We start from the raw sequence: 26,605 nt of genomic DNA, 5'->3' as shown, positions 1-26,605 counted from the left end.
AGCCCAATACGACAGACGAACCAGGTTTTAATAATGGCACAAATAACGTATGGTCTGTGTCCCCTAGGACAGATAGCCCCCATAGTCCCCAATATATTGCACATGTGCTAGATACATCTTTACTTCTCATCTGTAGTGGAATATTTTCTAAATGCCCTGTGTAATAATTATACAGTAGGACGTATAAATGTTTATTTGTAGTCCATAAAATGCTGTTTGATGTTTATAATATATGTATTTAAATCCAGCTACTTTGCATTATATCAGAATCAAAGCATCCTTTGAGAATTAATCCGTTGTTGTGTAATTCATCTGTCAAACATTCAAAATGCGATTTAGCCATCAAAAGTCGTTGCCATAGTCAGCAGTTGTGATCTTATCAGCTGGGATTTCACAAGAAATGGGACTGACTGACAGAGCAAAGGAATAGCTGTATGAAAAGGGACTTGTGTGTCAGAAACTTGACGCTTTAAGCAGGCAAGGTGACCCCATTTAAAGTCACTTTGGTATCAAATGTTTTAACTGTCATATTGCCGGAATAGCTTTTTAAATAGGATTTGAATGTGATCATTAATTTCTACAACAATGTTTTAGTTGGCTGTTAAAACAAAACATGTAAGTGCTCTTTGAGACTCCTTTTAGCATCCTCTGGGCCACTTTTTTATCCACGTTATGCTTAGTGATGCTTCTGGATATACAGAGAAATATTCAAAGGTTTCCAAATGTCAGATTCCAAATGTGTTTTTAGAATCCTTTGTTTCCCTAGACATTAAATGACAAGTGTCCTAAAGTAAATACAAACTTCCCCCATGTTGAGGTTTTATGGCAGCACAGTGGCTGAGATGTTAGCACTCTGGCCTATGCAGCGCTAGGTCCCAGGTTCGCATCTTGGCCAGGATACTAGCATGGAGTTTGCAGGTTATCCCCATGTTTGCATCGGTTTCCTACTGGCTACCCCAGTTTCCTTCCACTTTTAAAAATTTGTGGCTAGGTTAATTGGTCCCCCCCCCCCAGTGTGAGTCATTTTCAGGGACAGCTAGTGACATGATTATGGACTTTGTAAAGCACTACACTGTCGGCACTATATAAATACTGGAGGATATTATTAATAATAATAGTAGGTAAAACTGTGGATCTAATGTTTTCTTTCAAATGCCTGATGGTATACATACAATAAAAGTAAAACTGTTACTAATATATTATTCTGCTTACGTAAAAATAAATATTGTCAAGGATGGACTGTGGCTGCTATTGTTGACTAAATTTTCTGGAACTACTTCACTTATACTACACTTCTGTTTTGGAGATATCTTCAATAACAACACTTTTTACTTAACTAAATGAAGCCATTTTTCTTAAAAACCTCTGCTTCACTGTGGCCGTTGCCTGAATTCTCCAGTGGGGTCTAATGACTGCCTGATGCCCTCATCACTGGTTGTGGTTCCTCCTGTAGACATGTATGACCTGTATTGATGCGATAACTTAAAGAATAACCACAGGGAGTGATGAGGGGGTAGAAATTCACACACATGTAAGAAGAGAAGCAATTGGCCACTAGGCAAGTATATCAAGCAAAACTTTACAAGTGCCACTGTGCTGGCATTTTAAGCGCTAAATCACTGAACTGGAACAGATATACAGGTCAGATGTTTTATCATTATCTGCATGCTTATTTCAAGCCAGTGTATAAGCAACTGTCCACACTAAAGCCACATGGTCTGTTTCTGCTCCTGTTCACCTTATCCCCATGTAGCTGCAGTTGCTTTCCCAACCATAGCTTCTCTTGCAAGAGTTGAGTAAGCACTTGGAGCCAGGTCTACCTAGAGTAAAGACAGTAACATTCTGCCTGCCCTTAGGGTGTGTACACTAAAGGTATTTAAAGTACACTGAAAATAGAATTTTCTGAAGGATATCAGCAATGGAAGCCAACATTTTATTTTTATTACAGGTTTCCTTTAAATTGAAATATGTGATAAAACAAAAATAAAGTGGTGACATCAACATGTTGCATAAACATGCTGCAGCAGAATCTTATCTCTGAACCAAACTGAGTCCCCTGTAGTGTCTAGACTTCCCAATAGTGATGATTAGGTGGGCTAACCCTGCTCCTTTCCTTCCTATAAATACAGTGCATGGCGACTAAGCTATCTAATTACAGGATCAGACGTGCCAATTTTTTAGAATTCCTCTAATGATCTTTTACAAATATTAATGGGTTGGACTGGTAAAATGCCAGCCAGGAGGCAACCTATTGTTTATATATAATTAAACTTTGAGTATATTGCTATTTGTTTATCAATGTTAGGGGCTCTAAATAATAAGCAACAGCAAGTATTTGACAGCAGAAGTTGTTAAAATATGCTTGTTGCTACAAATTGAATGTCTATTAGCCTTTTCTACATTACCATTACCCCAAGATTGTTGCTTTAGACCAAGGCAGCGAGGCAAGGGCTGAGAAAACCTAGCCCGATTGCAATGCCCGATTGCATAGTGCAGTAACTAATGTATGACAAATACTCCAAACAATAACATGGTTCAATGGTAGTACAGAATCATTCATTATAGATGTCTAGATGACAACATTAATTCGTCAATGTTGCTTTCTCAATATAGGCCTGTTATCATAAGGTGATAATCACTCTGCAGCTTTTACAGGTGTTATGTCAACTTTGTAAATTGTTAATGGTGTAAAATAATGTTGTAATATGATCGGATCACTGTATACATATATTTAATTATCAATCTAAATTAGTGATATTAACAATGATGGTGATCTCTCCTGCGCTTTCTCTCCGGGGTCCTTTCCAATGCCTCCAAAATATGACAGCAATCATAATTGTTTAGACATATGCTGGAGAGTTCTAATTAGAAACACAAGTAAAATGGAGGCTTGATAAATGTTCTGGTTGCCAGTGGCATTTATCATATTTTTTCTCCTTCCTCCATTTAATTCCTGAGTGCTGACACGTGCAAGACAAGTCAAATCAGAAAGCACCCTGTAGTGTACTTTGCTGCTAATGAAAATGATGAATAGATTCTGAGATTATTGTGGCCAGAAGATGTGTTTGCTGCTGCTCACAGCTACACAAATGCACATCAATCTGACCTCAATCACCTCTGTAATTTTAGGCAATTTACAACAAAATGGTACTGCTAAAAATAAACACGTCAACCGGGTATTTATGCTGCTTAAGAGTTTAACGCTGATCTCTTCCCTTGCCTGAGAGCAGTTCCATGTTACAGCTCTGATTCTTGGATTTTTTTACTGTACCAATTTGCGGTTAATTGGATACATAGAGGCTATGTGCAGTATCTGTTTTGCAGACGATTGCTAGATTGTTTCGGCAGTATGCAATGCAGATTTAGAGATCATTGCATGCATAAATTACTTAAAAGATACTACAACATACAAACAAACTGATACTGGAATAAATCAAAAATGGGGGTGGGGGGTGGGGGGTAATTACACGATATCCATAATGCAGCAAAGAATACTATGATTTTTTATTTTTTCTGAAGAAGAAATGACTTTAAGGTCAACGATATGGATTTTTAGTTAGATTCTTTTTTAGTTTTTATTTGCTACTATACCACTATTATTGCATTTGTTGAAATGTGGAGGTTCTTTCCCATTATATGACCAGTCGAGGTTTTTAAGCAAATAAACAATTATTGCATTTCCAGTATAAAAGTAAATATAGCCATAGTATCAAAGAATATGGAGTTAAGTCTAAGTAATTATGTTTGCTATAAATTAGCTTGTGTTAACTTCAAGATGGTAAATAATACAAGGATGGTGTCTCTGCTCCTGAAGCAATAGTTCCACAGTTCACAGTCAGATACTAAGTAAGAAATACTTATATAACAATGTCAGGAGGTTCTCCTGTGCCGGGCATCTTCTCAATGATTACAGCTGTGGCTGCATTCATTGAGAAGAGTGTGTGATCCCCAAGGCACTAGAGGTTAATTAACGCAGATGCAGCCCTGGAAATCCTCCCGTTCGGGAAGAGCTTGACCTCTCGGCGAATCAGAAGGCCGTTCTAGCTTACATTTTCGGTAGGAGAGAAAGGCCCGATTCACCGCGAGATTGAACTTAATATTCTCGCACACTCATCCCTAGTCACAGACACTAACATCATTCTCCATAATGCAGGTCCAAATGCTGTCTACATTTCCCTCTAAGCCTAAGCAAGCATTTAGCAGTACTAAGGTAGTAGCACCCCCAAAGGTTTGCGAAAACCATTAATTCATTTTTAAGACTCAATTAACAAACTTCACATAATTATTTAGGGTAACATACACTTGATAAGGACTAGACAAATAAGACCAACTCTTTAAAAAGAATTTCAAATACTTTCAATATTTTCTATTTTCTAACTAAAAAAATTCTGCTTGTGATTAGCTATTAATATTATATATATATATATATATATATATATATATATATATATAGTGTTTAATATGCAATTTTTCTTTTTTAGACTTTCCATCCATCTTGCTTCATTCTATAAGATGTTCTTTTTATAGCTAAGGAATAAAGCAGCTGGCATTTTACAGTGTTTACCATGATCTTTGCAATGTAACTCTCTTATCTAGAAGGTATTGTTTTTCCTCAACAAAGCTTAAATTTCAATTTATGACGCTAGATGCTGTTCACACCAGAAAATGGTATCCTGTGCTGTAGAGGAGGAAAACTTGATCATGTAATATATATCTAGCTTGGAGAAAATCTCCTCATTTGTGTTATAAATTGGGTAAAATAATAGATCTGTCCAAAGAAGGACAAAGTTTTGTAATATGGCAAGGAAGAAGTAAAAAAAAAGCCTGTAACTCAGTTACTCATCAAGCTGATGAGATGGCTACTAAGAATATAAACTGAAATATATAATAGGCTTTATTTGCACATGTCTCTCCCTAATAACAGAGATGTGGAGCTTCATTACTTTTCTGTCAGGATTAAAGCCAAACTTAGCCCGTAATATACAACTGTCATGGTTCTGTGACAGGGTGCCGCCATCTTCTTCTTTTTCTTCCTTTATGACGATCTTTGGCCAACTTGATTGGCTGGACCAAGATGATGTAATGCAGAAGCAGGAGTTCATTCATTCTTGACACACACAAGGGAAGTTGGGTTTGCTGGACAGTGATCAGACTGGTAAGGACAGTTATTGCGAAGGGATATCACGTATACCTTTCTGCAATTACCAGCTGTCTGATTGTGGATTTATTCACAATATTTTAGCAGTTTTTGCTCAGTTAATTAATAAAAAAGGGGGCATGGGGGGTATGTTGAGCAGAGGCAGGAAAATACCCCAGGAATAGGATTACTCCATTTGAGATTGGATTTCATTTCTCCAAATATAGTATCCTCCCTAGGACCTGTAAGAGTTCTGTAATGAACCTAATGTTCCCTTCTATTTTTACCTGCCCTCATCACTGGTTGTGGTTCCTCCTGTAGACATGTAGTACCTATATTGATGTGGGAATGGAAAGAACCACAGGGAGTGATGAGGGGGTAAAAATTCACACTTCTGTAAGATTGTGTTTATATTGATTGCCCTTGGCTTATCAAGAAAATCACATCTTCTGTTCAATTTTTTTTTACAGAGCAAAAACCCACAGAATCCAATGTAAAAAAGCCCATTTTTTGATTTACCTGTTAACAAGCCCAATATTGCCTGAAGGAGTCTTCATAGATTTACTGTTTAGTATATTTGATTGGACAAGTGCGCTGTCTGAGGCTATGTTGAGATTATTGTATTTGTACTGCATTTATTGTGATGTGAGTCACTGGATCTTAAAGAAGGATACATTAGACTTGCAAAGCAGCAATTTACCTACAAATCAATGGTTGTTAACATCTGACCTCTTGTATTGGAGTGTAATGAATTTACTGTTTTTGGAAGTATGAATGAACTGGACCTGGAAGTGTTGAATACTGTTATGGGTCATAATTTTTCTATTGGGGGCTATTGACATGAAAACTGCACCAGATGTCGATAACAACCAGATGTCGATAACAACAAAGTAATCCACACATTCAAATAAATCAAAACAAATGCACCCATTAGGTAAGTTATGTGTAAAAACGTGGAATGGCACACGGTATAAGTATTGAACACATGAAAAAAGGAGATGCAAAAAGGTCAAGAAACCTGCTGAAATCTTTCAGTATTTAGAAAGCAATCCTGCCCTTTTGAGTGCAAAATATTATCAGCTGGTTTAGTCCTAATTGATGGCTTATGAAAAGGTATGACACTAGAAGCATCTCATGATGGGTAAAAGAAAAGAAATCTCTAAAGACCTTCATAGGGCTTTTTGTTGCAAAACAGAATGATGGAATTGGTGACAGATGTATTTCTAAGCTTCTCAATGATCCAGTGAGCTCCACTGGGGCCATAATCCAGAAGTGTAAAAAACATTGTTCCATCCTAATCCAACAAGGACAAGGTGCACCATTCAAGACTTCGAACAGAGAAGTCCAAAGAGTAATCAGAAGAGTTGTCCAAGAGCCAAGGATCTCTCGTAGAGAGCTTCAGAAAGACCTGGAATTAACAGGTATAGTTTTTTCAAAGAAAAGAGTAAGTAATGTACCCAACCGACATGGCCCCTTTGCACACTCACCACGCAGGACTCCATTGGCAGACTTCATTTAATTGAAGAAAGGATGAATGGAGTATACCCAGACATTCTTAATAAGAATCGTCTGCCATCTACCAAGGTGAGGGTAGACATTTCAGCAAGACAATGATCCTTAACATATAGCCAATAAAACTCTTTATTGGTTTTTAGACAAAGAATTTAAAGCTGCTGTGATAGCCCAGTCTGTCACCTGACCTGAATCCAATTGTAAAATCTACAGAAAGAACTTTAGATCAGAGTTCATAGAAGAGGCTCCCGGAACCTTCAAGGTGAGAGGCAGTTTGTGTGGAAACATTGGCCAAAATCACACCTGAGCAATGCATGTAACTAGTTTCTTCATACAGGAGCCGTCTTGGTGCTGTCCATACCAACAAAGGTTTTTCTGCTAAGTAATAAATGCATTACAATAAGCGTGTTCAATACTTATTCCGTGTGCCATTCCACTTTATTACACATAACCTAAATTATGGACCTTTTTTTTTGGTATCTTGGTATGTGTGAATTACTTGGGTTGTTGCTGGTGTAAATTTCATGTCAATAGCCCCACCAGAAATACATTTATTGAGAAAAACATTGACATGTTCAATACTTTTTTACCCCACTTTTTGAGGAGACACACATTTTATAATGCAGGTTGAGCGCAGAAAGCTCAGGCAGCTTAGCTTCAGACTAGCGCTCTTAATCATTGTGGAAATCAAAATAGAACAACCATGATAATAGGTTAAACTGTACGTTTACTAGCATTTGACCCTGAAAAGGCTTTAAAATAGGTTACACTTGGAAGCTAATAGTACTGATATTATCCTTAAGGGTCTGCTACAATATAAAATCCTATTATTTAATGTTTTTGCTTATAAACGAGATTCACGCTTTGGGAATGTTTTAGGTTTTTACCAAGTATAAGTTTTACTGTATGGTAACTTTTGGGTCCCTGGTTGTTGGCCGTACATGAATTTTATTTTATAGAAATTCAGGGGTATAGTTATGAACCGTTTGTATAGTGAACATGTGTACCTGTTCAGTGTGAGTTAAGGTGGGCAAATATACCGACAAGGTAACTAGAACTAGGTGAATATACTGTTATTTGAAATGTTTTAAAACAACATGGGTGAATGTACTGAGAATTACACTACATACAAAGTGGTATTTCTGTGTAAATGATTATATCCTGCAATCTGCTTTACCCTTGTACTGTTATGCACTTTCATGACTTTCATGGCACTTTCGTGATTTCAGTGAGGGACAAAGCCACAAATGAAGGGGGTATGTTATATTTACTACAAATGGTCACTAGTAACTAAAGAAAATTACAATAACTAACCTATACATAGGCATTCTGGCTTTTACTTAAGTAAATGGCGGAAATGCCTCCTGGTGGTTGCTACACTGGGTTGCATTAGCGGCCACTAAGAAGCTAGTGTTTAACATTAGAGCCCCTACAGAGATGATTGCAAGGACTTAGAGTTAGAGAAAGATGGGCCTTGTGCTAAAAAAGAAACATGTGCTTATATGTCAGTGCCTCCCTTCCAAAACACCTACTCTTATTAGGTAAAAAATATTCCTGGAAAAAGAAACTTTTACCAACCTTACCCTCATGTTCCACCTGTGGTGCCTAGGTGAGGACGACAACACCATGCTTCTGTAAGAACTTTTGTAAAATTAGGTGATTTAAGGAAGAAACAGAAGCAGACCTTCAAATTTTAGAGGAAGGACAATTTATTAAGAAAAACATTTTCCCATTGTTGATTGGTTCCTGATACTGGTTAGAATGATAGGAGGACATGTAAAGATACAAAGGCAAGTGGTGGTATTACTAAATATTACTTTAGGTATTCAAAACTTGGAGGGCATTTGCTGATGTCAATATCATCCTTGCAAAGGCTCCAGTTGGACCACCTTCTGGCTGTACAATCCCTGGACTGCAGAAGTTAATGTTAAGTGTCCACTGGGTCAAGGCCAAGTGGTCAATGGTTTAACTATTGCTGCATTCATTACCGATATGCAATATTCTTTGCAGATAGTATTAGGTCAGCATTGTGTACTATTGTGAAGATGAGACCACTTCCAAGAGTTACCATTGAGGTTAGAATTAAATGCTGTTGAACTATGAAGTTTCATTGCAATTTTCTCCTGGATAAACACATAAAATAACATTCTCAACAAACAGTTTACTGGAAAACAGAGTACATATTTCAATGTCTCCCCAGTCCTGATGATGGATTCTTTATTATTGTTAAAGAAATTGTTGTCAGGCCTCTTTGTATAGGGATTATAAATAAGATGCTGTGTGGCTGAAATATGAAATGGTAACCACAGATTGATAGAGCCAGGCAATGCAAAGCCTGCATGAAAAATTGCTTGGGGGACAATGCAAAACTCCTTTAGGAAATACTTTGCTTACCACGCTTGTACAAGAAAAATCACTATTATTTTCTGAACCTTTTAATTGAGGTCAAAAGTATTGCTGACAATCCTAGAGTAGATATTTCCATTAACTCCCATTTATTAGCTGACTTAATATATCATTCAGCTAAACTACTGTATACTATTTATGTGGTGCTTTCACTCATTATGATTTTGTTTGTGAACAAAGGATTTTTGTATGTAATGAATTGTAGATTTGACATAATAACAGAGTTATTATGAATAAAACAGTTATAATAAAACAGAGTTTTCTGCAAACAGGTGAAAAAAATGTATGTCCAATAAATTTGTCCATACATGCTGGTACTGCATTATACAAATACCAATGGAGCAGATGTTTAAAGGGTCAGCACCTCCGAAAACTTAAATTTTATGTATTGTTCCCAAGGCCACCCACCTGCAGTAATCATTAGAAAGTAGAATGACCTTTTAGCTTTTTTTAGCTTATTGGAATAGGGGTGATCACAATTTTTAAAAAGCTGTTTACACCACAACAAACCTATTTGTTTTTTGATTAGGCAGGTTTGCCCTCCCCCCCAGCTAAGAAAACAGCCACCCTGGGTTTTTCTTTGTAGAGAGATGTAACATTTTAAAAAATCAATGGCCCTGATTTATTAAAGCTCTCCAAGGATGGAGAGAATACACTTTCATCAGTGTAGCTGGGTGATCCAGCAAACCTGGAATGGATTTGGTCCTGGATTGAACAAAAATTGCTAACAAATAGCTAATGACTTTTAGGGAATCTATTCCAGGTTTGCTGGATCACCCAGCTTCACCAATGAAAGTGTATTGCTTTGGAGAACTTTAATAAATCAGGGTCAATGTGTACTTCAGTTGGATGTACACCTAACAGACATTTTGATGCATTTTCCATGAAACAATATAGTTTGTGCTAGCATTGTGGTCCCATTATAATCTCAATCACAGGCAAAAGATGCTTTTAATTATACAAATTCTGTTTGCCAGGATTAAGTGACCCTTATAGATAAAATGAGGGTTATTTTAGATGCCATTTCAGATTCTGGTTAGTTTTACATTTTATCTCATAATGGAAACACTTTGGAGCAACAAGTTAACATAATGTAAATTTATCTGGTGTAGCATGTGTTTGCATGTTTCACCAGATTAATTATATATAATGAATTGTTTAATTAAAAGGCTAATATTTTCATTTTCCTCATTAGGTAGTAAAATGTTTTTCGATTTGCAAAATTACATTTTCTAGTTTGTCTTTTCACATTTGAGTCGGCTTTTTTCTAAATAGTGTTAGTGCTGGCATTTTAAAGTATATACAATCAGATTATTGTAACAATACAGCAATAATAGTGCTGATAGGGCATAATTACAACAATAAAAACAGGAGATGGTAGATCTTAAAAGTTTAATCAAAAATCAGAATGTAACTGAGAACAAAGGCGGCATTAAAAAACTTAACATATATGTGGCTGTTGTATATACTTATTGCCATAAAATCAGCCACTGTTCATGATTATACTAATGCCCCCCTCCCAGGACCAAAGCAAACTGCTGCTGTGCATGCAAGAGTGGAAAAGCTCACCGCAAGCAATGCATTTGCACATGTGTTGTGAAGGAAGAAGAGTAACTTCATGGGCAAAAGTGACCTGTATTGCTTTCCCAAATGGGGGATATTTCTAAACAATTCAATCAATTTTTTACAACATAGGTGCTTCTTTCTTTGTCCTGAATGAACATGGTCAAATGAACTTGAAAATCACTTAGTAAATGTATTTGAAAAGTATTTAGTAAAGGATTATGTCATGTAATGGGCTTTAACTTAGCATCATCATATATGTGAGTGTAGCAAGGGACAGTGTAACATAAGTATGTCCCTAGTGGGGCCCTCAATCCTCCTGTGTAAAAAAAGCTTCAATTATTTTATTTTCTTACATAAAGTTTACTTTAATTCACAGCAGGCAATGATTTCCCATGGACAGCACACTGTGCAAAAAGCCGGTAATTGGGTTATACCCCTTTTAATCTCAGAAAATCTATATTTATGTAAAAATATTCTTATGTCAGAACCGCACAATGCACAGACCGCATTTGGCCCCACTACTTTGTTTGCTCAGCTGTGATAACAAAGTATTTTGTTTGAACAAACAATTCACTTTTCAGGACGATTATGTCATGCTTTATATGTTTTCCGATCTACAAAAAAAAGTAGATGCTAAGCTTTCCTTGTATATAGTTTATTTACTCTTAAGTGAGCATCAATCTCATGAAAAAAATGGCTGTACTTTAGCTTTTACCACAATATAAATGGGTTAAATATTTGAAATCATATAGCGGAAGTCATTCTGTAGCTGAAAGACATAAGATAAGCTAATGATCAAAAATGCAAGATCTCATTTTTGACTCTTTGCAAAACCAGTTTTTTTTTTTTGCCTTCCTCTACCAACTATGTCCATTGTGTTTTATATCTTGGATATGTTTATTTCGCTAGTGCTTGAACTTGATGGACTTATGTCTTTTTTCAACCTGACCTACTATGTATGTAAATATCAACTTGTGTTTGCAGTATTGGGATTCCAGCCATTACTTGATACCGTTCAGTGACTGCACAGTAATTCGATTCTCCTTTGTTATTGGTTGTAAAATGTTAAAATTATACCTGGGTGTGGTGTTAAAGCCAAACTGAAGCCTGATTAGTTTTAATTGTTTTTGATTAAAATGGGGACAAGAGCATTTGTGTCATTTTCATTTCTGTCTGTGGTTCCCATTGACTGAGTATCGAGCTTTCAATAATTCCGCAGAATTGCAGCGAAATCATCGGAAAAGGAAACTAAACAGGAGGATTCCCAGAGCTGCATTCAGCCCTGGGAATCTCCCTGTTTGCTATCCCCGGGGAACTAAAGGTTAATTAATGCAGCCCTGGAAATCCTTCTGTTCGGCAAGAGCTTGACCTCTCAGCGAATCAGAAGGCCATTACCGAAAATGTAAGCGAGAAATCGAGATTGAACTTAATATCCTCGCTCGCTCATCCCATCCAAATTCTCTGCTTTTTAGTTACTTTTCTTTTTATAAATTAGTCATATAGTGCATACAAGAACAGGTAAAAGTGATACTCTTTGAATTGCAGTAATGTAGATCAATAATGGGCCAGTGTAGATGGAGCATGAAAAACCCTGATGGAAAATTGCCCGTCCTCCTTCACTTGCACTTGGCCAGAGATCAATTGAACAGTGTGTGTAGTTCTCTTATTGTGACCCTTTACTTTCAGCCTAGTGTTGCCTTAGGGAACAGTAGAGTTTATAGATGTTATTCATGTTCTTCCTGCTTCACTTTTCAACAGAGAACCGTAATGCTCACAAAGGTTATCCTTCCTCCACTTGATGCCCAGCGTGATGTGCTAAGTAAAGGCATGACGCTGTCATTACTGATAGCCCACATTTAGAATGTTCCTTTTACACATCAGTATAAATTGTCCGCTTCCATTAAAGTCAAGCGTGATGCATACGCCCACATAGTGTTTGATCACACAGGGAGAGGACACTTGCAGCTCTTTAATGTGGTTATTCATTATTTTATGAAGGCTATTGATCCAATATAATCAATCATTGAAGCATTCAGCAAATAAATAAAAAAATGCATTAAGACACTATAAATGGAACTTTATCCCTTAGGAATATTTTACAAAGAATTTTCTCATTTTCAATCTTCATTCAGGGTAACTTTGAAATGCCTGCCAACATAATATATTAACCTTAGATGGCTGCAATTAAATTCACAGTTAATATTTCATTGAAACATACATGTTCTATTGACAGATTATTTTGTTCTATGGTATGTTACATCTATAATTGGTTATGTGTTTTAAATAATAAATACAAATTCTACATACAGTCCTATGATGTGCCTGTCCATAAATATAATTTATTTTTTAATTACAGCTAGTGCATTAAAGATTTCTATTGCTGTCTTGATTTGGATATTTAATTTATTAGCATTAATACTGCAGTAACAGTTGAGTTTTACCTTTTAATTTAAACAATATTTAATGCATTTGTGTACTGGGAAAAGAGGGGGCGGCAACCAGTTAAACAGACCTCCTGGCTTTTTAATGGGGTGCATATTATATAAGTTCCAATTTGCTTTGCAAAGAAATATTTAGGTGCTTAACTAAAGTAGAGGACATGCCCAAAGTGATAAGATTGCTTCATTTTCCCAAGTATTAAAAAATAAAATCCTATAGGTCACGTTTTCCACTTTTTGTAGAGACTTTTATACCTACAGTATTTAGGAAGACAAAGATGATGGTAGAGTTATTTAATGTACAGCACCGCATAATATGTTGGCGCTATATAAATCCTGTTTCTTAATAATAATAATAATAATAATAATAATAATACAGTGAACTTTTATCAAGCTGCAAGCTGTATCCCCCATGATAAACTGACTTGAGTAAAATATATAGGTTAGTAAATAAAACGTGTGAATTTTTTTGTATTTTCCCACTCCAGTCTTTCTCAGAAGCTTAATCCTTATACAGTCAAGTATACTTATCTTTGAATTATTTTATGTACCTCTTTAGCTTTATGTATGTATTTAAAACCTATTACTGAGCTACTACAATACAAGATCCCCATTTCAAGTTACACACCCCTGCCTAAACAAACAGAGCACAAACTTTTTTCCATGGTAGGTAGATCCAGGTAAAGGGGTATTTTTATAAGGACTAGCCATATTTAGGGGTTTGGAGAGAATACATCTATGGTACAGTATATTTAAGTAATATAATTTACTTCTCTGTTGCCCCTCTATATAGCTTCTGAAAACATTACTGAAATGAAATGATTCTTTAGAAAATCATACTAAGATTCATAGTCTTCAGATGTATATACATTGCTCACCAAAACCAAAATTATGCATTTGATTGGGTTCTTATTTATACCATAGCATGTCAACTGGTTTTGCATGGACATTGGATTCATAGGAGGCTTCTCAGAGATGTAAAAAAAATGTAATTGGGTTATAAAAAAGGTTGGTGGATCTGACTTCTGACATTTATTGTATATATATTTTTTAGCATTAATAAAACCTGAATGGTTAACTTGTTGAAAAATAATTAGAGGGTTCATGGGACACTATTACAGCAACAATCTGCTTGAAAAAGGTTAAATCCAGCTTTTGTATTTTAATTTGAATATATAAAAAGGTGACAGCTACGCTGTCCTCTTCTAATCTAAGAGTGCAACAAAACTGCAAGTACTTCACTCCAGTGTGTTCATGGGAGTCCTAATCAGAGGCTTAACATATGGTGCACTTATGCATCATTTATGTTATGTCTTGCCAGAGCCTGTATCGCTCTCATCATCGCTCAAGTTCCTGCTTGTTTAGGTCAAAGCTTTAAGAGGACTTTCATGTCATTTCCACTGAGTGCTCCCTCTTTACTCTGTTCTGACCTATTTCATACCAAGGCAGATGTCACTGACATTTTACCTTTTGAGTTCCACAGTCGACACAGATGTGACTTCTGCTATGTGTCACAAGGCAGTACATACGCATTGAATATTAGCTCCTCAGCGTACAGTAAATGTGCAATACACTGCCATACCATTTACAGGCCAAATATAACTATTTTTGGCATCTAAGTATTATCAGTTTGAGAAGACGCCCATATAAGATCTTTTAGCATTACAATATGGAGTTATGGGGGTTGTGTGTGCTATGCTAGGATCATTCAGTTCACCCTACTATTGTGATCATATTCTCTCTACCTCTAACCCTCTACAAACCTTATATATAAAATGGATGGAGTAACAGTGTGTGGTGGGGGAAACAAGCATCTGACATACCAGATGTGCCAAATACGGAGGAGTTTTAAAAGCTGAAATGAATAAACCACCAAAGAGGAGAGTATATAACACCTCTTATATTTGCTGTTTGAGTGCCATTGCAGAGTTTTTGTTTAACACAATACAAAACTTTTGAAGAGCTATAACTCTTGTCAGGACGAAATGGGGGATGAAACGCTTAACGGAATGTCTTTATTTTCCCCTTAGGTAGCCCACTCAGCGTATTCTGCAGAGCTTTCTTTGGATTTAGTGGAGAGTCAGGCCCCATGATCTACTGGATGAGAGGAGAGAAATTTATAGAAGAACTGGAGAATCACATCAAAGAAGGTGTAATCAGGTACTTTGGTTTAAAATTCTACAAAAAAAATGTTACTGTCCTAATGTCTGTCAGCAAAACAAATAGGTATGTTATTAATTATTTTCTTGGTAAACTGATCAGAGATAAAGTGTTCACCCAAGATTTGATGGGCAAGTGGAGTTTCAATGGTAAAACAGTACAAGGTGGCTAAAAATGTTTTTGTTTTTATAAAGCTTGAACGGGTATGGAGACATGGCCAACAGACTGTTAGCTATTACCACTGTAATACCACACTAGTTAGCAATGATTATGTTTCCTTTGGAACTGTATTAAAACACTGTTCACAATTGCTTGCGGAAGGTAAGACAATAATGTGGACATTAAAGAAATTCATAGCCTAAAAAACATAAATTCCATTGAATAATAATTTGTTAAAAAGTTAGAAAACGTTTTTAAACTTGGTCTCCCACTGTCTGCTAGTAGAAAACCAGTGGAGCCACACTGTTGTCTCCTTCCTGACAAAAACATAATAAATAAATATATTCATAATAACTTTTTACAGGTGGAGAGGAGTTCAACCACATCCCAACTAATAAATCGACACCTTAAGATTATTTTCTATCATCTGAAAAGTACATTTACCAAGACTTTTTTGGTACCACCATAGAAACAACAACATTACTTAAAATAATACATAATTTATTAACAGTGATTGCTAAAAACACATACAATTTTGAATATTATTCATTCCAATTGACTCCAAACATGTATTATACACAGTCATTAGTATCCTTTTCCATTCCTAAAGATCTCTCCATTCTTGATGTGCTTCATCAAAATTTTACTACAAATCAAATTTCTTACACTGTGTATTTGTATATATTTTTTTAATTCATTACTTTCACCTCCAATGAAGCCATTGATAGGGTAACACATGCCAGGTATGTTCTGCTGAGGATTGTGTTTTGTATGTGTTAATGCCCACTCTGCTATTGTCCTTCATCTAATAAAAATGGTCTCTTGTGGAGTGTAGTTAAAACCATATATGTTTGTGTCTTGTAGTGAATTGATCCCTAACGCTAGTCTGGACATCTATACCTGATGAGACTTAATCAACATTGAATTTTTCCTACTTCACTACTAAGTTAATATGCAAGACAGTTCACTGCATTGTAGAGCACTGTTGTATGAATCGGTTGCCCATTACTGTAACTCATATACACTGTGCATTTAGTAATACACTAGTAAGATGTCTAGTGGACCCCTTTATTACTCGTTAAACAAGTTTTATACAAGAAGAAAGTTTTAACCTAAAACAATTTCCTCCTGTCACCTATATAAATCTCTGCATGTATTAGTATTCTTGTATAATGATCTGAATTTATGTAAGTGCAGAGAACAGAAATAGACCTTACACGTCTTTGAAAATGTGGCTCCAGAAATGTCACTGGTGGATCATTTCAGCTTTTATAATGACCAAAGAAATGATACATGTTGGAACGTTTTTATTAGGGTTGTATGAGAAACCTGTGAACCTTTAATGGAAAAAAACTTTTTAATAGAACCACTTCTTCACCTGTGCTTTGATAACTCATCATTGCAATGTTTCTAGACTGTGCTTCAGTGATCCTGCAAATAGTAATATGATACTCCAAATTTTTTCCAATTAAATAAGAACTACTTGTACTGAAACACTGCAATTACATTAGAACATTACAAATGTAGTGAGCAAGTTTAATGAGAAATGCAGATTATATGGATAAAAATACAGCAATGTACATTTGCAAAAAAATGGGGATAACTCAAACACCTGCCTATTACTATCAATAAGATTATTTACTTGGGTCTAATTTAAAAAATATTTGTTTGCTATAGCAGCCAATCATTTCACCCTTAGGAACATATTATGGTTTCATGATGAAGATATTTTCATTTACCTTGTGATGTCCAAGATTCTCCTAATGGCCCTTTAAAATCTGTCCAATGCTGGGCATCTGTTAATAGAGTCCATTCATTTAGAAAAGCTTGTAATGCACAGAAACGGAAGGAAATAAATAAATTTGTACTTTCAGCAAGCTACAAAACACTGTACGTGCATTGTAGTGTATTGCAGTATGTGTGCATTGGCACCTACTGTACTTGGCATTAAAGTGCCATTCTAAATAAATGGTAACATGCATTGTGTTTCTGTATATTTTGGTAAAAAGTTGTAAAACACAATTTCTACAATACTGGTTAAGTGTGAGGCAGGTACTGTTGCAATGCAGTGTCCTTTTTTAATCCCAATTCATAATTCTGTCGTCAATGAGCAAGATTGTACTGAAACATGCAGACTTTCATGTTGACATTTTAAAAATAATGCTAATCCAATTATTTCCATAAATTCTGGTGACTGATCCAGAATAGGCATGCAGACCAGGTCTTGACTTGACAAGGAAAATGCTTGCTCTTTGTGGACCATTGACCCAGGAAGTGCTAAAGCCAGAAATAACCATATGGCAATTGTGATTGGTAGGAGGTGGTCAGCATCAACAGTCTCCAAATTTCTTTCAGTTTATTTTTAACAGACCACCTGCAATCAGAGATAAAACTTGCTTCATGTTTTCTCAAGACAGAATGCTTTAAGTATGAGAAAGTATGAGAAAGGCTATATGGGAAACTATACAGAGCAGCTAAAGGAAAGAAGGTGTAGGGAACTTTCCCCAATGGGACCCAGGAAAAGAAAAAAGCTGGAGGGGTTTTTGAGGGTGATACTGTATGTATTTTCCTTAGCTCACTTCATCCCTATAAAAAATGAAATAACTGAATAGCACTGATGTCAACAGTACAATGTCCATATGGCTACATATTAATATAGCACTGTAATGTAATTTACTAGGATTTTTCTTTATATTTTTTACCAAATGTTGTAATAAGTGTTTAAAAGTTTTTATGCAGCTTTTCATTCCAAACATCCAAGAGCAGAAAATACTCATTGATCAGAATATCATCTATGACACTAAAAAGAAGAAAAAAATGGAACGTACTGTATTTGCTAATACGATTTTAAAAAGAAGCTTTGCAAGCATAAAGCAATACAGTGCCACTTTTAAACATGGCATGTTGAGTTTTTGTAAAGGTGTATGTAAAAGTGGTTTAGCAGCCACACTAAAAGCTTTCCTGAAAAAGCCAACATTCTAAAAGATTTTTTTTTGGCAAGACACTTTAAATCTATATTTACATGTACCAGCAACCAAAAAGTGACTTCTGTACCCTCTCTTTATATAGGTTACTCAGAGAGCACCTTGGAGAGAAGGAGGTAGAACTGGCACTAACATTTGATGCTGTACATGAAGCTGATCTGGGTAATTACACCTGCCATGTAGAAAATCGAAATGGCCGCAGACATGCCAGTATCATCCTAAGGAAAAAAGGTAAATTCATAAAACTCATGTTGTCATGTGTTTATAAAATATCCACATACTGTGTGAATAGTCAGGTATGCATTTAAGAGGGCAACGGCAGAGTATACAATGTAGAAAATGCAGGAATAGAGCCAGCATCATTCCAATAACTATTTTGATATTTTTTATTTAATGGTTATGGACAAGTCTTTTAGAATTAGGCCCAAAGAAATAGATCCAAGAAAAATAATATAGTTAAAATATTCAGTTAATGTAAGCTATATCTTTTAAATTCAACTTTATTAACCAGCCTATGACAGTAAATGTAAAATAGAACTAAAATTAATTTTTTTTTAACACATTTACATGTGTTAATTTTTTACCTATACTATAAGATAAGTAGTATCCTAAAACAGGTGAAAAAAATGTCTAATTTTTGGCCAAACGCTCCCACAGTGAGCAAAATAGGACTAAAAAAGTGAAACATTCCCTAAAGTGAGAGGATCCCCTCTGATCCTAATATGTCTACAATCCTCCCAACCTTGTAAGGAGGAGTTGCCGGAGCTTCTGGCTTGCTCTTGCTCTATAGCCAGTGTTCTGTCTAAAAAGACCATAAATGCAAATGGAAGGTATGTTAGAGTCATATCCACCTGTCCCTTAGTGTGGATCAGGTCCTTTTAAAACATTGATCCAGTCTTGATCCAATCTTTACAAAACCTACTGCAGATGCTACACAACTTGTAAAGTCTACAGTAACCTGCAACAATTACCAGCTCCTGTCGCCTTTCCTTGAGTCTTTCAGAACTCCAGCACTGTAAAGGGGACAAACAATGTTTCTCTCTCAGCCGCAGTTGAAACCTTTAATATTTGCTGCAGGGTAAGTCCTGCGTTGTTTCTTGGAATTTGGGGCTTATGCCAAATCCATGCCACACTATATGTGCCACACAAACCCCAAAAGCAGTTGCAAAATTGCTAATATTTGCTGTAGGATGGACCCCGCATTGCACCTCAAGTTTGTTAGCGATCCTATATTCTGTTTACTTTGACAAAAAAATCTGCTTTGTCTCCTCTCCGAGTGGTTGCATACTGTCTTAACATTAATCAATTCTATCAAAAAAATATCTGAAGATCTGCATTAGGATTTTGGGAATAACTGTGGACAGTGGGGAGGAGGATTCAGGGAACACTTTTTTGTGCACCCTGGTTTGAAATTTTATTAAACTTTAACTAAGACATTGTAGTATAGTACTGCATAACAGATAAACTACCTTCATGAACTATGTTAGAACTGTTGTATCACTGAACAATTTGTACCAAACTGAGATTTCTAGCTTTTAGATTTGTTGTTGCTGGTTCAGTCAATTCAAGCCTATTACCACTTGATAGAAAAAAATAAAGGTAAAATTGGCCAGATCTTAACCAGTAGGGTTTGTTTCCATAATGAAAGGTCTTCACATTCATACTTCATTAGTGACTAGTCCTTTGGCTCCTTTTTTTGGAGACATCTTTTTGTTTAGTTCCTCTGTAAATGTTGTTCATACAACTTATTGTACTTTTTAGGTAGTTGCCTCTTTGCATTGACTTCGATAAACTATTGTTATTTTTACACAATATTTATTTAGTGCTTTACAAAGTCCATAGTCATGGACCTAGCTGTCCATGAGGGGGTTACAATGTAATGTCACTACCTCAAGTCATATGTCTTTATTTCAGTCTAAGGTCAATTTTGGGGGGAACCAATTAACCTAACTGCATGTTTTTGGATTGTTGGAGTACCCAAAGTAAATCTACTCAAACACAGGGAGAACCTGGAAACTCCATGCAGATAGTGTCCTGGCTGAGATTCGAACCTGGGACCTAGCGCTGCAAAATAGCGCTAACCTATGAGCCACTGTCCAGCCCACTAGATTTAGATGTGGTGTTTTTTATGAAAACAATTTAGTTTTGATTTTCTTTTGCAGCTACCCTAGTGAGCACGACTGTTGTATAGAACAGTTCAATAACATAGCCCAGGAATGGCATAAAATTCTGTTGAAGGATTGGCAAATATAACAAATACACGTTTGTTAACTAAACAGACATGACAGAACATTCATCTTTATAATAAAAGATTTACATGTTATAAATTCTCTTAATAAGATTAGCTAGAATTGCATATTTCATGGAACATGCCATTGCAAACCAGATAATATGGGCAGGCTAAATCTTGAAATTGGTTTATGAATGATTTGTTTCAAGTCATCCCCAAAGCATATGTGAGCTTTAACATTCTGGATTATAATTATTAAGTTGCTCCAAAAATACTTTTCTGATCAATAGTTGTATGAACACATGGGCATTCACCATTTGCCCACCCTGGTTTCAGTACCAGAAGATGAAAACAAATATTCTCATGCAAGGCAAAACAACAGCTTTAATTTAATGGCAATCCCATCTGCTGCTTATATTTCCCTACCCCTCTCACTATTTTTTTTTGCTGCTAAGAGTGAATAAAAATACCCAGAACTTTAAGTGTGGGGATCATGCAATTTAACCCATACCTACCTGGTTGTCATGTTTGATATTGCTGGACATTTTGACTGATATAGTTTTTATTATTTAATAAAAGTTCTGGTAATTAGAATAAGAGGTACCTATACCCCATAAAGGTGGCTTCCATATACTACCAAGAAAACCACAAAAATATTTTTAGGGGACTGAATGTGAGGAAGTAGCCGTTGTCTTTCAATAATGGAAAAAGGTTCTGCTAACACCCCCCCTCCCCTGAGCAAGGAACTCACTTATATGCTGCATGTCTAGATAATGGTCTGGTTGCAATTACAGGGAAACCCTATGTCTTATAGAAACATAACATTTTTTGGCATCCCCTTTTCAGTTTTTCACAAAGCCACATGGAAAGTCATTGGGTTTGATTTATTAAAGGTCTCCAAGACTGAAGAAGATAGCCTATCATGGGAGAACCTACCTAGGATAGCAGGATAGCAAATAGCAAATGACATTGAAGAAATCCATTTCAGGTTTGTTTGATCACCTAGCTTCACTGGTGAAAGTGTATTCTCTCCAGCCTTGGAGATCTTTAATAAATCAGGCCCACTGAAACATCTCAACCCGTGATGTAGTGCTCAGTTCCCTGTTCCTTTCTTTTGCCATTATCTTATCAGTGCTAAAAATCATTGGAAATGATTGGCAAGATTTGCCTCCTATAGATATTAACTTTCAAATTTTAAACTTTTCAAAGTGTTACAACAGGTTAGGAAACATATTTCTTTTTTTCTTTTTAGTTTTTGGATATAATATAGAAGGATTAGGGTATTTCAGGGACAGATGCGCCCTTTCTTTAGGGAATCAGTGTTTACTTTCTTCTGCATCCTTGGCACAGGAAAGGAAGGGAAGTTTTACCAGTTTGACAAAAGTAAATAACTATACTTTTCATGATGTCATCCATTCCACACTCTATAAACATTTACTGCTTTACTGTGTAAAGCAGTTTTACTTTCCACGATTTCCTTTAGCCAGGATATATCAAACCATTTTTTCTTGGGGTACTTAGAATATTACAGGGTCTAATTTAATATTACTTAGAAGAAAACACCCCATGCAGCTGTATGTGGACCATAATAATTTACGCCATTAACAATATTTATCCAGTTCCAAATAAGAAAGAAAAGGTATAATAAAAAGCTCTGCAAATTGTACAGCTACATAGCCGTAATCCATTACATCTGAGCTCATTAAATTCAATTTATATATAGGCCTGCCCAGAGAGATACCCTTGTGTTCTCACTGTGTTATATAAAAGCCAGAAGATCCTGCACAAAAACAATGTTCCGACAAATAAAGCTGTCAGAATTCAGGGCACGTCATTTCCAAATGGCTTGTCAGATTAGATGTAATAACACCCTTGTTCTTGATTCAAAACATAATTAGCGGCGGAGGCCGAAAAAAGAAAAGTACATTTACATGTACACCTGGCACACGGCGACAGGCAGGCAGCGCAGTAAATATGTCTCCAAGACGCTGCCAATATGATCAGAGAGAGATGCAAATGACTTCTTCTACTTTGTGTATTTGTAAGACGTGTGTTTATATGAGCACTGATTGGTACTTATGTTACTTTAGTATAATATAGACGGCATAATGTAAATAGCATAATCATAGAAAAAAACAATCTGATGGAACAGATTAACTGTCACCATGCCAAGGGAACAAAGTATATGTTATCTGTTCTAGCATTTTTTTTTCAACCCGTCTAATGTATGCGGCTTTAATAATTATCACATCACAGAAGCAGTTCATTAAATCTAAAACCTGTATTTGAATAATAAAAAAAAGGCAATGATTGAGCAGACTTTTGAGCAGACACTGGTATGGAAGACTTTGTCATGTCAGTGTCTCAATGTGCACAATGCAAAAACAGAAAGACAACCACATAAATAAAATAGTTCAATTTAAACAGGAAATGAATGATAAAACATGCATTAAAAATAAACAGCACTAATAAATTATTGACGAGAGAAACAGTGACACCTGCTGGCTATTATAACTATATTTAGATAAAGTAAATGTCAAAACATCGCTTCGCACTGGTCTAATTTGTGATATTAAACCCTATTAAAACAAACAAAACCTCATAGACTGTGCCATGAGAAAGCAATGTCTGCTACATTTTTGATACAAAAAGAAAAAGTCAAATTGTTAATAAATATTATTTGTTATAATTAAAGACCTCCTATTGTGTCTTACGTCCTAGATTGTAAGCTCTTCGGGGCAGGGTCCTCTCCCCCTCTTTTCACTGTCTGTATTTGTCTGTCATTTGCAACCCCTATTTAATGTACAGCACTGCGTAATATGTTGGCGCTATAAAAATCCAGTTTATTATTATTAATAATGTTATTTATAATAAGACCTCAGCCCTTTTATTGCATTATAGCTGCCTGCTACAGGGATAGCATTTTATCCGAGTGGTAAAGCCCATAAAGGATAACCATCACCTAAAGAAATGTGTGGAGGTTTGGCATGAGAGACAAACAACACGAAGGAGTTAAAGTAAAGATCTGGTTTGATAAGGATAGAAATTACAATATTTGGGTTTATCTAAAAATGTTCTGGTATTTAGTATAATTTTATATATTTTAATGGGGGGAAATACATGGCCACCATATTCCCAGCATAGAACTCATTAAATACTTTCACTTGAAGAATAAAAGAGTTCAAATTACTAAATTACTAAATCCATTTTGCATGACCTTTCTTTTCTGAATGTATTTTATTTTCCTTTTATAGAGCTAAGGTACAACATTGAGCTTGCTGGAGGTCTGGGTGCTATTTTTGTGGTATTTGTTCTGCTGGTCATAATCTACAAATGCTACAACGTAGAACTGATGCTGTTTTACAGACAGAACTTTGGAAGTGATGAAGCTGCAGAAGGTAAGCCATTTTCGATTTTAGCTTTTCGTGTCATTTACAGAGAATGAATGACTGGCTGCTCTGATATTTGAATTAGTTTTGCCATAATCTAAGACCAGGGTGGAAAATTTTTAATAGGGGTTCAGTACTAGGCTAGTTACTTTGAAAGGTCCAAGAGATGTAGACCTACTGTTGTGGAGTATTCAAGAGTTTTGGTAGATAGATATGTTTTTTTTTAAGACAGAGACACTGGACAAACAGATCTAACAAAGCAAAATGTTATCATTTAGTACATATGGTAGAAGAATGACATAGGAGCTTTTTTTTCCATCAGTGATAGAATTAAACAAAAACAATCAGGTTACCAGGGAATACGACCTACGCAGAGGTTTTTTCTAATAGAAGTGCTTTCTGTGGTCCCAAGCATTTAGCACCAGAAGTACATGATGTACAAGTCATATATCATTGACCTTTGAGAGGTAAGGGGACCTGCCATTGACTTTTTGTGAAATGAAACGTACAGTTTGTGCATGCTCTTCCCTTGTTAGACACATGTTTTCTGTGAAAAGCTGAAACAATGTAAGAGTATGCTTTTAAGAAAGCCCAGCACCGTTTTTTCTTAGATTATGAATATAATAAAAGAATTACAATGCTTGGTCAGCTCTCATCCAATACTGTTCTTTTATTCCCAGCATGATCTTCCATAGGGCTATTGTGAAAAACAAACACAAAGCTAATAAATCCCTTGCAATGGCAAGCGTAGAGCTCACAGATGGGCTTGGTCACATGCATACACACATATAAAGTAGACATTTGTCCAAATATATACACATATCTATTCATGGAATACCCCATAGCTTGTTAAATGGCAGTCTGGGACAACATTTATAATAACCCAAGTGGTTTGGATTATAAAGAAAATGTAAAAAACTGCCAATAAATCTAATATTAAACAATAAATATGTAAATAGGCCACATCACTGCTCAACTATAGAAGGCAAAATAACAAAAATCAGTAAGCCTAATCTGTGGATGAATACACTGACCAATGAGAATTCTAAAAGGCTAAACTTCTACACAATGGAAAACAAATCAAACAAGGTACTAACTCTTCATTGCAGAAGAATTCTTTGACCATTTATTGGAAGCCAAGAGATGAAATAGGTCAGCCATGATGGCTAGCATTGGTTAATTCCATTTGATTGGTCACAATAATACAGAAATATTTTGAATATTGCAGAACATATTCTACTACTAATTCCATCCGGATAAGTAAGAACCTTTACAGATGAAGGCATGATAGCAACCCCCATACTCTTTAGCTGGTACTTGCAATTAAAGGAAACCTGTCACTGCAAAAACAATGGAAGCCCCTGTAGTTCTCATATGGGAGGTGTGAATAACAAATGCAGTTCCTAAATATATACCTTTTAATCAATCATATCATTCAAATCATTTTTGATATTGGTCCTCAAATAAGGCAATATAATACCCATCACCAATCAGACGTCACCGTACAAATAAAAATGAAAATTGATTGATGGTAAGTTGTTGCAGGTTGCTATACTTTGAACACTGCTGTTTGCCATAGTAAATAATACAGAATGACTTTTTTATGTTTTCCACGCTTCTCTGCTTTCCCTTGTCAGGGGTTCTGTATATGACTGCTTATGTCAACATAGTTAACAATAAATATATCAGTCTGTTTTTCCTTCAGCTAAAATCAAGCTGTGCAAGTCACAGATACTGCAGATGTTGATAAAGCAGTGTACCAATTATTCATGTCTGGAAATTGTCCTATTTGTCATAACATTAATATAGTCACTTGTGGGATGTCACTTTATTACTGGAAACTTGACAAGATAAAATAACCATAGATGATATAAACAATACCTAATTATTCCTGAGCTCTTCAGTTTCATTTATTTCACTAACAGTAGTCGGTAATCTGTTTCTTGTTAGTTGTGATAGAACCGCGAGTGTCAGCGGATCATTAAAGACCAACTCTAGCCAAAATGTTAATTACGGACAAGATTCTTATTTTTGTCCAAACTCTTAGTGAGAGGATTTCTATTCACTCCCTGTCAAGGGTGCATGATCTTTTTTATCAGCATACAACAATACAGGTTGAGCATTCCCCTGTGCTGATGTGCTGCATCACAGGTGTGTTGGGGGGCCATTCTGAATACCCCCCATTACATTAGGTTTTCTGACTTCATTTTTATTGCTTAATGTGCTTTGGCCAATTTCAAACTTGCAGCTTAAAGCAGGGCAGTACAACATTATCAACAGTGTTCCCAAATAAGTGTTAGAAAGCACTTTGTGCATGCATCTGTACGTTGTTGCTGCAGTGTTCTTGGAAAGGACATGAAGCTTCTGGCCACATGGTTGGGGAACCACACCGCAACTGCATGGGCAATGTATCCAAATTTGTTAACCTACAGTGCAGTTTGCCTGGGCACAAAGCAGCAGTTTTCTATGCACACAGTTTGCAGCCACAAGTGTCAAAGGTGACATATTGTCTCCGTGATGACTGTATCCATCATATTAGCAACATGGTGGGAATTAAATCTTTCCTGTGAAATCACAAATTCTGTATTGTGCGATTTTGTAACATAATGTAATGAGTTTTAAAA

At 35.9% G+C, this 26,605-nt stretch overlaps 1 protein-coding gene across 2 annotated transcripts in view; it reads left to right on the top strand.

Moving 5' to 3' along the window:
• IL1RAPL2 (interleukin 1 receptor accessory protein like 2) overlaps positions 1-26,605 on the top strand; it is a 429,112-nt gene that overhangs the window by 387,622 nt on the left and 14,885 nt on the right. For both annotated transcript variants that reach the window (XM_072430660.1, XM_072430661.1), the window contains 3 exons: positions 15,090-15,219; positions 18,448-18,593; positions 23,847-23,990. In XM_072430660.1, the coding sequence (XP_072286761.1) occupies positions 15,090-15,219; positions 18,448-18,593; positions 23,847-23,990 (420 nt within the window). The remainder of the gene's footprint in view (positions 1-15,089; positions 15,220-18,447; positions 18,594-23,846; positions 23,991-26,605) is intronic.

This window comes from Pyxicephalus adspersus, chromosome Z (assembly GCF_032062135.1).
Source record: "Pyxicephalus adspersus chromosome Z, UCB_Pads_2.0, whole genome shotgun sequence".
NCBI lineage: Eukaryota > Metazoa > Chordata > Amphibia > Anura > Pyxicephalidae > Pyxicephalus > Pyxicephalus adspersus.
Note: the sequence above shows the minus strand (reverse complement) of the source record. Positions and strands in the feature narration are given on the sequence as shown.